Raw genomic sequence first — 12,939 nt, 5'->3', positions numbered from 1 at the left:
TTTGTATTCCTTGGCAACTGTGTTTCAATGGGTTCGACTTTTTATAACTTGAATAATTCACTTTCTGTCAAAGGCTGTGAGGTTGTTGCTTTTTTTGTAGAGTACTTCAGTTGGACATTAATATTAATAACATTATTCATGATCTTCAAACTTTTGTTTACAGTTTACCAGTGGCCATGTTCTAAGAAAAGTGAAGATTCTCAAATTTCTTCAGCAGTGTCACTGTGTTTTCAGGACAAAAAACCGTGAATGTATTGTGTACTCCTCAGCAACATTTCTTATACCATTACTGTTTGTGTGGATACCATTTTTACCATCTATTCAAGGATATGGAGTGTCTGGTGAATGGTGTTGGATCAAAGTGTGCGATCAAAATGGAGATCGGTTTGTGACTGGATACATTTTGCAAGCATTTCTTTGGTATATGTCAGTACTTTTGTTAATGGCTGTTATTGTTGGTCTAATTATAGCCATAGTTGGTCGATTACGTTCTCAGCTATTTACAAAAAAAAGCCTTAATAGTCTTGCCTTTATTGTTATACCCGATAGTATTTCTTCTAGTAAACATTATTGCATTTATCAATCGGCTAACAATACTAATTACTGGAGACTTTGGTACCTGCTTTGTCATTTATACATGGATTGGTGGATCCTTTATGGGGCCTTCTGGCATCATTAGTTCTTCTTTTTTACTATTTAATTATCCGTAAACAAGACAATAATCTGCCACAATATGTTAATATAAGTCTATTAAATGTAGACCATGAAGATAGACAAATTCCAGATCCAACTTCAGATGTTCAAGTTTGAGCTTCACAGCTGTATTGACATGGTATGTGTAATAATTTTGTCAAATTGTAAATTAGTATGATTGATTTTGCATTCAAACACAAGGTTTCATCATTTTGTGCTACCTGGAATTGTAAGTGATTTTGAACTTCTAACTTTTTTGGTTGATGACAATTCATGTTGATCAGTTGTTGATAAACACAGGACATTTACATAGCTAGTGAGAACTAACATAATGAAATGCCCTATAGTAAGAAAAATATAGTACTTGTTGACTTGTACTGTTACAGTTATATATATAGTTAAATAATTTAGATGTAAAAGATCTCGGTTTACTTGGGATGCATTCAATAGATTCCAATGTCCAACTGCTGCTTGGATAAATGAGTTATAATATATGTACATTTGTAAGAATAAGAGTCAACTGAAGTTTGTAGTCTGAAGGAATAAAAATTGTAACTATATCCTCTTTGAATTTTATGCTACCATTTTGGAAATGAATCATTTTATTCACTGTTTTGAACATTAAACATTTTTGGTTAAGTCACCTATCAAATCATATCATTTTAACTTGTAGGCTTTCTAGTTTGCATCCCATGTTTGGTTGCAATTTTCAAGGGATGCTTTGGACACATTCAGTGTTTACTAACGTCTTAATGCATATTTGGATCCTAAACAGCACTTGCATATTCCAATTTTGGCCTGTAATTAAGAATGCTAGTTTAATTTTGAATCGAGTAGTACATGATACATGGTCTTGATCTGTGAAACACATTATTTTATAGGCCTGCTTTTATGCTATGAAATAAGTATATATCTAGCATGCATAGCTATGTTTACACTTTAAGGTAGAGATTCACTAATAATACTGGTACACACATGCATAATGAATATGTGCAGGTTCACGGTTTCCTGGCCTAATAATTACTTAGGAACAGAGGAATTGCCATTTACAATTCTACAGTTGTAGGTATCGTGGGGAACACTATTCACTGGGAAGTGATTTGTTTAACAATGGTATGGGGCATGTTACACTTTACACTCAGGATCAAGTATGAAAGCTATGTACAGTAGTTAGCATATTTCAATACTGATCTCCCTACCCCCTAAACAATAAACGTTAAAGTATAATAACCCAAGGTTCAACTGGGCTTCCGTAGACTAGTTGTCACTTGATGACATGGTCAACAGATATTTCGTCCACAGAATCCCAGGCTACTACTTTCACTGTGGGGCGTGGTTTAGATAGTATTGCCAATTTGCCATTGATCTATACACGCACCGCCCAGTAGGCGGTCTTCTTGAAAAAATGGCGTCTCAGTTGAATGTGTTATTAGCTACTGCAAAACCTTTCTTGTCGTCTTCTTTCTCAGAAGCAAGAAGGAGGGTTTTCAATCTTTATAGAGCCTGGTATAGAGAGGTAAAAAACATTATAAAATTCCTTCAGTACTGTTCTTTAGATACCTAGAACTATTGAGATGTATGCACTAGATATTTCAGCCAAGGAAGGACGACAAAAATTAAGAGAACAGTTTTATAGAAACGCACATAGGAATGATCCTCGTGTTATGGACCTCTTAGTTATGAAGGTAACAATAATTAACTGCTATAATGATCACCTATTTGGCTAGTTACACTGGACTGTATCATTAACAATGTTATCGTTAATGGTTCAATACTTCAGTGTATACCGTAAGGGTACAAATTTTCGAGGGTTTAAATTTTCGTGTTTTTTAAATTTTGCTTTATTATTTAAATTTCGTGGGTATTAATTTTCGTGTTTAGTGGGTGTGAAGTATTAGTTAATGGGTGTGGTGTCAGACACGTGTTGTGAACACAAGGGTGATTTTTTGCGAAGTATGGCTAGCAATTCCTATGAATCCATAGTGAGAGGGTACCATATATACAAGAAAATCTGGGAGGCAGTTGACGGAGAAGTACTCAGCGTAAAATAGAAAGAAGTAACCCTTTACAGTAGCCGTTTTTTACACGCTTTATTGAGATTACGTGATTATGCGTGGTGGAATAAAAGTTAAATTTCGTGTTAAAACAAACAACCCACGAATATAGCGAAATTAAATCCCCCACGAAAATTTTATACCCTTACGGTAGCTAACATGTTTTTAGCATTAGCATTTACTGGTATGATTTTATTTTTATTACTGTATAGCCAAAATTTGGTGAATTAAGATTTGGTATATTCTTATCACCTAAAACTAATCATGAGCAGTTTCATGTGATATTATAATTACTGAAATCACTCCTTGTACCAAAATGTATGGACAATGGTTACCACTGCTGTGAAAGGTCCCATTGATTTTTAGATGTTCAGTAGGAGACACAAAAGAGTCAAAACAGAAAGGATCCATTCTACTAATTACAAAGAATGATAGGAGCATGTCTGATTTTTTTAAACGTAATGGTTTTGATTCTGTTAAATTCCAAAATAGCGATTGTTGTAGGCTAAATGTAAGAGCTTATGAGCTTACACTCTCAGAATACTGTGAGCATTGGGATTACTTAGGACTTGAGGAGGCAAATTGTCCCAGATTTCCAAATACATATTTGCATCTTTTTGGACACTGTTTTGAATATGTTGAGTATTAGCTAACTTGTGTGAAAGTCTTGCCCTGACTAATTTTGTCATAATCATTTCACAATATCTCAAATTATTAAATTATTAAAATCTTGTAATTTAGTTTATTGTTCTATTTTATTTTATGTGTTTTGTTTATTTGAACCTCTTTGCTTTTGATTTGTTCCTTTTATGATAGATATAATATTTATGGGACATATTCATCTTTAATATCTAGTAGCAGTATGTCAGGTTTTGTGTTAAACAATGAAATACAATCACTTTTACAGTGTAGGATTTAGTTCTCTCTTAAATATATAAGGTAGCTCTTCCCATTAGAGCCACTCAGAGACCTTGAATGTATGCTACCAAGACACTCAAATATTTTGGAGTGACCAAATGTATTTTGCCAAATGTAATTTTCTAGACTCTTAGAATGTCTGCCAGATGTTGCCTTTCTAAAATTTTTACTGTCTGGTACAACAAGTATGTTGGGAGGCAGTGCTACAGTTGTTTTAGACCATACATCGTATGTTACGAAATGTCTACTTTGATATTTCTTTACTAATATTCATGTTTCTTGTAACAATTAGCAAAGTCAATTTATTCTAACAATCATGGGATTATATCCTATTCTGGTCTTCTTTAACTGTATTAATTATGATACAGAAAACAATGCTGATTATGCAACTTATATTACCTAGTATATTACTTGAGTGATAAGTGTAAGATTGTTGATCATCTAAATTTCAGAAACTAATCACGTCCTCTTTATTTTTAGGGGGAAAATGGAACTAGAAGAAACAGCTAACCTATGGAAGCAAAAAAGTCATATAATGCGTTACTTCAAAGAGACTGAAAAGCCTCGTTCTACAGACTTTCTGACAAGATTTTATGAGGGGCAGCACTAACTGTTTAGAGACTTTGGTATATATTGCTTTAATGTTGCTTATAGTAACATTGTTTAGATGTAATAAGTGGAAGTACATAAGAAACTGAATAATGAATATTCAAATATGATTCATAATATTGTATTAAAATATGTTAAATAAGAGCAAACATGGCCTGCTATCTATTTGAAAGAGCAGTTACTAGAAAATACATTATGCATGTTGTACTGTTAGAACCTAAATGATCTAGTAAGAAAGACGAGAGAGAGGGACTGAGCACATGATGTTTTTGTAACCATAAGAATAGCCATAGCAGCAATACCATCCATGCTTACTTGCTATTACTTGCTAAACTACTTAGAATTGAAAACTTAAGAATGATACATCAGTCAATAACAAACTCTTAATATTAAACATGTAGTTGGCGAGGTGCATCAAAATGACAAACTGTGAAGGTTATTCAAATTGAGAAATGGTATCATAAGTGGAATGGACAACAGTTAGCATCCGACATCAGGTGCATATACAAGAAGAGCTTGATAGTATTCCTCATATCTACATACAAGTTGTTTGTGTAGGTCTGGGATTGATACTAAGGGAAAGAGCTATTAGTAGAGATGATAAGGAACAGAATTAAGGGAACATTTTGAGAAAACAATGGGCTGCTTTTCTGCCATGTCTTGCCAATGCTTTTTAATTTATACACCTTAACAGTCTTCTATTTTTCACTTCTTTTGAAATATTATATATATATATAATTATATATATATATATATATATATATGATTTGATACCCACGAGATCAATAGATCAATTCCCATGAGATCAACTCCCACAAAATCAACTCTTTTTTGATCAATTTCATGAGATCAACTCTTGGTGTTAATAGTTATAAATTAACTATTATAAATATTCCTGTTAGTAAGTAACAACTATTAATATATAATTCATTCTACTGGTGTAATTTAAAGTCCAGGTAAATGTTTCATAACTTCAAGATAGTCATTTAAGCTACACTTTCCATTGTTGAAACACTAGAGGTAGTTTGTATCCTCGTTCCTTTTCTCTAATTTTTTCTTCTTGGTGGTGGTAGTAGCTGTCATGGCAAATTTGTTCCTAATTAAAATTAGACCATTATGCAAGTTAAATTTGGACCTAGGACCCAATTTTGCTGCCTAATTTGGACCTATACTGCAAATTTGTTTCCCAGAGATAGGTCCACATTTGGCAGCAAATATATTATATTAATTCAAAAAAAAAAACATTTTTTAAAGTCAATCTTAACTTTAGTTTCAAAGATATTAAAGTTAATTATTATACAATTCAATTAGAATTCAATTTATTGAATAAGTTTAGGATTCAATTTCTTTGAAAGTAACTTTTTTCAAAGTGCAATACATGTTTAATTGAAACTATAATACCTTCTGGCTTTTATAATACCTTATCTTTAATCTAACTTCTTTAATAAGTAACTACAATCAGTTTACTTACCAAGCTAGAGCCAACTCCATCTCATATATTTTGACAAATTCAGACACATATTAACATATAATTGGCACATGTAACTACACACACACACACACACACACACACACACACACACACACACACACACACACACACACACACACACACACACACACACACACACACACACACACACACACACACACACACACCACACACACACACACACACACACACACACACACACACACACACACACACACACACACACACACACACACACACACCACACACACACACACACACACACACACACACACACACACACACACACACACACACACACACAATTTTATTTTTAACTCTGACAAACCTTAAATTTTAGGAGAAACCCCCTCAAACTCCTATTTGTAGGGTGTGGCTTTCTGTATATCTCAAGGATGAGGTGGTTGTTTTTCCTCAGTTTATGGTGAAAGTGAAGTGTTAGAATTTGTATCAGTAGTAAAGTTTATTATAATAGTAGATAAAGGTATAATAAAGAAAGATATTCTCTCAAATGTTTTAGGAAGAAACATTAATGTTTTTTTGCTTCAGAGATAGTTTAGGATGTGTGGATCAGTGTAATACTAAACAAATTATTTAGACTTCTTGCTGGACATATAAATACTGTTTTTGTTGAGGTTGTCTATCCAGTGTGCAATTTTTTACATACACCATTAGTCTCATATGGCCGAATTTACAGGAAGAGTACATTTGGGGAAACTGCTTGAGACCAGGTTAGAATGTAGCAAAAGTCACATGAAGGAACTGTGTCATTAATTTTCATATTTTCCCAATCTCGGCTAAAAAATAATCCCTGTTTGTGTATTGGTGGAATATAACCTAGAGAATATTTCACTTTCTTTATTGAGTGTTTCCTATAATCTGACATTGTTGCCCTTTCCTCTCTAAGTAAAGGGGTGGCAACACCAGGCTTAATTTCCTACTAACTTGCTCAGAGCAATATTATTATGTCATTCTTGTACTTGAGGTCATTAGTTGGATCATGTGAATTTAATTGTATTAATGACTATGCTGTAATCTGATTGGACTACACAAATTATTGCAGTGATCTATAGCAGTTTTCCCTTTCTGTATGTCTGGCCAAATGAGACTATACTCACCATGTACCTAGTTATCATCATGTTTGAGGCGTCTGACACACAGACAGATGGTATATGAGATTTCAATGAATTTTTTTTGTGGTCTCAAAATCTACTGACCTCTAAATCTAGTATACAGACACAAATGATTTTTTGATTTCAGACATTTTTCTGAATTCAATACTAAAAGTGCACCTTGTCAATACCTTACTTTAACTATGCCGTCAATAATAAATATATCTCCAGTCCAGGTTATTCTTAGTCTGATAACTGCCTTGAAGGAAGAGAGTGTTAAGTAGTATACATGTCAATTAATTATGCAATGTTTATGAATTTCATTTCAAAGTCTTTGTCTCAAATTAGGTATTCCGACATGGTGATTGAAGCCCTGTTGAAACTTATCCTAATGACCCATATCAGGAAAGATGCATGGCCTCAAGGATTTGGACAACTAACAACTGTAAGTTGAATACATTGCTGTCTGTCTATTCTTGTATTTCATAGCTTGGAATGAAGAAGCTTATAATCTTGGACTTATATTGAAGTCGAAATACATTAAATCTGGTTACATGTATAAAAAATTATTCCAGAAACCAGGTGAATTTAGTTTATGAGGGATTTTTTCATGCATAAAAGTATACATTTAGGTATATATCCGGAGCACAGATTTAGATAGAACATTAATGAGTGCAGAGAGTCTGCTAGCTGGATTATACTCACCTGATGAATCACAAGTATACAATTTTATTGTAACATCCATAATAAGTAATTTCTATTGTAGAAATTTAAGACTGATTTATACTGGCAGCCTATTCCTGTCCATACTGTACTAAAAGAAGATGATAAGGTGTAGTTTAGTTTTCTGTTGGGTGGATGTTAAATCTATATTCAGTATTTGGTGTAATCATCCCCTTTATGTTCCACATAATGCAATTAATACAAATTGCCTTCCTTTCAGATCGGAAAATGATGTGGGATGTAAAAAAAACTGAATTTAGAATTAATGTTTTTATAACAATTAACAAGTTAATTTTCATAAACAAATCTCATATGGGAAGTTGATTTCTGAATAAAAGTCTCTTACCATAAACCAAAGCTAATGACTTGAAAACCTTTGTATTTAGAATTGGCAAATCTATTAAAATAAAAGTGATGTGTCCAAAGTTGAATTTGCATTATGATAACTAATTTTTAAGCCTCCTCCAAATGACATCAACCCCTACTAAGTCCACTTTGATGAATACATTAATACTATTACTGAGTTGAGGTTGGTTTAAGGTTAATTTAATAGTTTTTTGTTTTCTATTGACAATAAAAAAAGTAGTTATAGACTGTAAGACAATATAGTAATCTAAAAAAATCATCCTATAACTGTTTTAGAAGATACTGATTTCATAGTGAAATACTGTATGCATTACTGATAAAATTGATTGCTTGTTTTAATCAAATCCATTGTCACTAGGTATTATAGATTGCATTGAGCATTATATATACTGCATTGAAAATGTATTAACAATATATGATAATCTGATTACTATACTATGGAATGACAGTTCATTTACTTCAACAAACAACTTCTCAGAAAGGACAAGTATGTGGCATATAAGACTGTCCTGTTATAAATTCCATAGTGACAGCCCTCACACATAGCCAAGCATTCGTGAAAGTTCTTGCATCTAATTAATGAGACATTAAATAGAATATTCATAGCTCTTACAACATGGCTACAAAGTGCCATCCCTGTATTCCATTCATTTTTCTGTATTGTTGTATTATTTTTTATGTGACAACTAAGTTATTTTATTGCAGTTATTAAAAGGATACTCTACATATTGTCCCGAGTATACAAAATTACGAGATAATGATAAAAACACTACAAAATACAAAGAAATGGAGCAACAACATCAAGTAAACCATCACATTTATTGACAATTAAAGTGATTAGATTTATTTAGCATTTGTATGAAGAGCTTGGATAGTACACTGGGAAAAAGATTGACACTTTGAATGCTGGAGTATTAGAGATGCCTTATTTATAGAGGTGAATGTTAAAGTCATTACAATTGTATTTATACAGATACTTTGTTTTTTTAGTATATTCATAATCTGACAATGCCACCTTGGTTCTCAGTAGATTTGTTAATGTCTCTTAAGCCTATATCTGACTTTTCGTTAAGTTTATTCTCTGATACCTTCACAAAAAAAAAACAAATAATGGGAGGTAATAACTATTTTGATTGGAGTGTAATTTATATGATGTGACTGATGTCATAGGTTTATGGACTGATAAAGTATTGTCTGATATGGAAATGAAAGCTACTAATAATGATAAGTATGAGAGATCTAAAAATTGGCCTTGTATTCTGCTGTAAGTCTATGTTTTCTTAACTAATCTGACATTGTTTTCAGCATGATACAACAGTATCAGCATTTTTAAGTACATTTGGATTGTATGATGGTATTCAACCATCCTACGCTGCAGCATTTGTCATTGAATTGTACTATAATAATGGGTAGGTAAACAGTTAGCATGCTTTTATCATTTCATGGAGTATTATTTTAGTCACACTATTATGTGAAATTTCTCTATCACAATGAAACATGGGATGATGATTTTCATGAATTACATCATCCTGATTGTTATAATAATCTTTGTTCCTTAGAAGAAATACAAAAGTATGCACTAGATTTATCTTTTTTAAATTATTTTTGTAGTATTATGCAACCTTACAGACTGACTGAAGATCTTTGGTTGAGTATTTGTGGACTTGTTACACCTATCTCTTCATCTATTCCTTCTGTTCAAAATGAAACACAAGGTTGGATTGCTTAATAACTGTATCATTTTGTTATCTGTCGATTTATAGTGATAGCATTGAGTGCTGCTTTTGATTTTGTTTGCATCCTTTGATAGTATTAATGACTGGATGTTTAATTAGTATAGTTGCCTGCTATTACAAAAGAAGACATAATTTGTATAAACATGTTGTGCAGGATTCACTTTAGTTGTTAAAGAATAGTATTTTGTTAGTATCTAATTTATTTAAGTCTTTATGTAAATGTTACACCTGATATCTAGAAGTAAATAATTGTTTTACAAGTAATAGCACTTACTACAAACCAATTTGCTTCACATGTATAAATATGTATTATTAAAAACAGAATCATGAGAGAAAATTTATAGTTATAAATAAATAGTATAATGTAGACATTATTTTTCATATTAACAATTATTTTTCGTTATCTTCTATTGTTGAAAGCGCAAGACGTGATCTATGAATGAGATACAATGATATAGTAGCAAATAAACATGCTTTACCTGTTTAAAGTTAAATGACTTTTACTAAGTGACCTGCAGCAAGAGCAGAAACAAGAGAGAGTTCACCAGACAACACTGTCCCACAAATGATACGAGCTAATAGTCCTGCATTGTCACCTGGTTTGTCCTTTGAGGGATGGGCCATGAACACCTAAGATCTATCACACAAAAAGTGTCTTATTTGAGTGAGGTATTTGTCATAAGCTTACTTCAAGACAGGCTGCCTGTGCATGTAAGAATGTACCTCCTCCTACAGTTCCTACTTCCAATGATGGCATAGTACAGCTAATATATAAATCTTTATTATAAGGTCCTCCTCTCTCCATAAGTGTGATACAATTGGAGCTACCAACTACTTGAGCAGGGTCCTAACAATATATCACACAAGTCTTCATACAAACAAAAGCTAAGTGAACAACCTTACCCGACCAGTTGCAATAAAAATGGCAGTAACTATGTTGGCAGCATGTGCGTTGAAACCACCAATTGAGCCTGCCATTGCTGACCCTACAAGGTTCTTATTGGTATTAACATCAATGAGAGCATCTACTGAAGTTTTGAGAACCTGATGTCCCAAGAATAGGGTTATTGCATATATTAAAATTAACATACATTTTCTACTACTTGAGCGGGTATTGTTGCATCACACACAACATATTTACCACGACCTTCTATCCAATTAATAGCAGAAGGTTTTCTTGTCTGTACAATAATTACCACTAAGACTAATTACTTCTAACTCTGGAAACTGCTTCTGAAGAAACCTCAAGGAATTCTCAACACCCTAAACAATAATTATCAAAATTGATAAGCAACTAAAATTTTTAAAAAATTGCACTTTCTTTTACACAAACAGGCATAGTACATAAAATGTTTACCTTTGACAACATATTCATTCCCATAGCATCTCCAGTATCAGCACGGAACCTAACATATATTAATCTTCGGCAACAGCAGTGTGGACAGACTTCAATTTAGCATATTTACTGGTAGAATTGAATACCTCAGCTAGCTCTGGAAAGTGACTAGAATCATCCAACCACAGTTTAAGAGAGCTACATATGACCAAAATAATATAACAGTAACACATAAAGATACTATAGTTCTAGACAGTAAGGTGTGAAAAGTATCACCTTTGAAAACAGTAAGTGTTTTTACCTGGCTTTTGATGCACATGGCATTCTGATAACTGGTCCTCGAGTCATACCATCACCCACAATTTGACTAGTAACACCACCAGCACTCTAAATAAAAAAATTATATTACTGGTATGAGGAATACTCACTTACAGTTATTGCTCTACAACCTCTGTTTGTACTGGCTACAAGACAGCCCTCAGTAGTAGACATAGGTACATAATACTGACAGCTATCTAGTAGAAGTGGACCAGCCACACCCACAGGAATGGTATATAACCAATAACATTTTCACAACATGCTCCAATAATCTGCCGATAATCATAGCCAGAGTATGGTAAACTAAATGTACATGATATTATACTCATTTAAAGCATTACCATTGAATACCTCTCTAAAGCTTCTGTGTTGGATAAATCAAAGGAAATCAACTTTCTTCGGACAACCACACCTCTTTCTGGATCTCCTAAACGGATTCTAGTTTATATGCTGGAATGTGTTTAGCTTTAACAAGTGAAATAACTTCTTCATCCGTTAACAAAGAAGGGCCATCCTGCAGAAATAGTAATTGAGCATAATAGTGTCTATCAATATAATTGTAACTTGGTTTCATCAACATGGAACAAACTCTTGATTAGACTAACAAAGTCATTAATATAGTACCACAATTTCAAAGTCACTCAATCAAGATCTATACAGATACTAACCTCTCCTTTTGAAAATTTTCAGACATTCTTCAAGCGACCTTTGAAGTGCAATAATGTGAGGCTCAACAAGTTTATCTCATCAATGTCATCACCGATGGGTTCCCTTTTTCCAAGAATCTAATTTCACATCTGAAAATTATCTTGTAAAATTTTTTTTGACATCATCAGGTGAAGACAGTTTCAATAACCAGAATCTTTGCGGCAAGTCGTTTCTATTTTTTTATCATTTTGTCTAATAATTTGTAACAGAATTGATGGTATTCCTTCTTTTTACGAAAAAAGCCGAAGTTATGTCTTTATCATTGAAAGGATTCTCAGTAAGCTGCTTTGGAGTGACAGAAAGAGAGGGTTTGTTATTGGACAATGAATTGGTAAACAGTTTATCATAGAATATGTATTTGAGCAGCAACAGGATTGCTAAACCAAAACTGTAACCAACTGATCAAACAGAGGGATTAAATGTTTTCACACAAATATATTCTTGCAATGGGACTTGTTCATAACTTTGGTCATTTCCAGTTGTTTGTAACAAAGCGGTGAGGTAGTTGATGATGAAGAGAATGAGAGAGATCCGCCAGTAACTGGAGAGGAATCTACTATGAATATGGACTACAACAAGACCAAGTGCCATTATAACTTTAACACGTTGCACTACCGGGTTGGCTTTTTCTTATCCTCTTCTTGTGTCATCCCTCTTGCCAGTGCGATCAATGTGCCAAGTTACATTGGATGGATTATGAGGACATACCTAATATATATATATATATATAATAAAGTATCAGAGATAGATGAAGTAAGTTAAGTTAACCTCAGTATGAGAGCTAGGGATGCTGGAAAGAAAGGTCATAACACGAGGTAGTTAGCAAGAAGTGACAAGCACCCAAAAGTAGCATACAATTTCAGTGACGAACACT

General features: G+C 33.1%; 1 protein-coding gene across 1 annotated transcript; it reads right to left on the bottom strand.

The window, feature by feature from the left end:
* Positions 1-10,192: 10,192 nt before the first annotated feature.
* Positions 10,193-12,715, bottom strand: LOC121391285 (3-hydroxy-3-methylglutaryl-coenzyme A reductase-like). The gene is given in 15 exon segments (XM_041522966.1): positions 10,193-10,309; positions 10,311-10,340; positions 10,392-10,550; positions 10,607-10,747; positions 10,795-10,878; positions 10,880-10,966; positions 11,061-11,128; positions 11,131-11,237; positions 11,341-11,426; positions 11,472-11,587; positions 11,590-11,660; positions 11,709-11,790; positions 11,793-11,878; positions 12,031-12,063; positions 12,681-12,715. Coding segments are annotated over 15 exon segments (1,302 nt in total).
* Between the last annotated feature and the right edge of the window lie 224 nt (positions 12,716-12,939).

The sequence above is a fragment of the Gigantopelta aegis genome, unplaced genomic scaffold (assembly GCF_016097555.1).
Source record: "Gigantopelta aegis isolate Gae_Host unplaced genomic scaffold, Gae_host_genome ctg2044_pilon_pilon, whole genome shotgun sequence".
Classification (NCBI taxonomy): domain Eukaryota; kingdom Metazoa; phylum Mollusca; class Gastropoda; order Neomphalida; family Peltospiridae; genus Gigantopelta; species Gigantopelta aegis.
The sequence above is the reverse complement of the archived record's forward strand: the minus strand, read 5'-3'. Positions and strand labels throughout refer to the sequence as shown.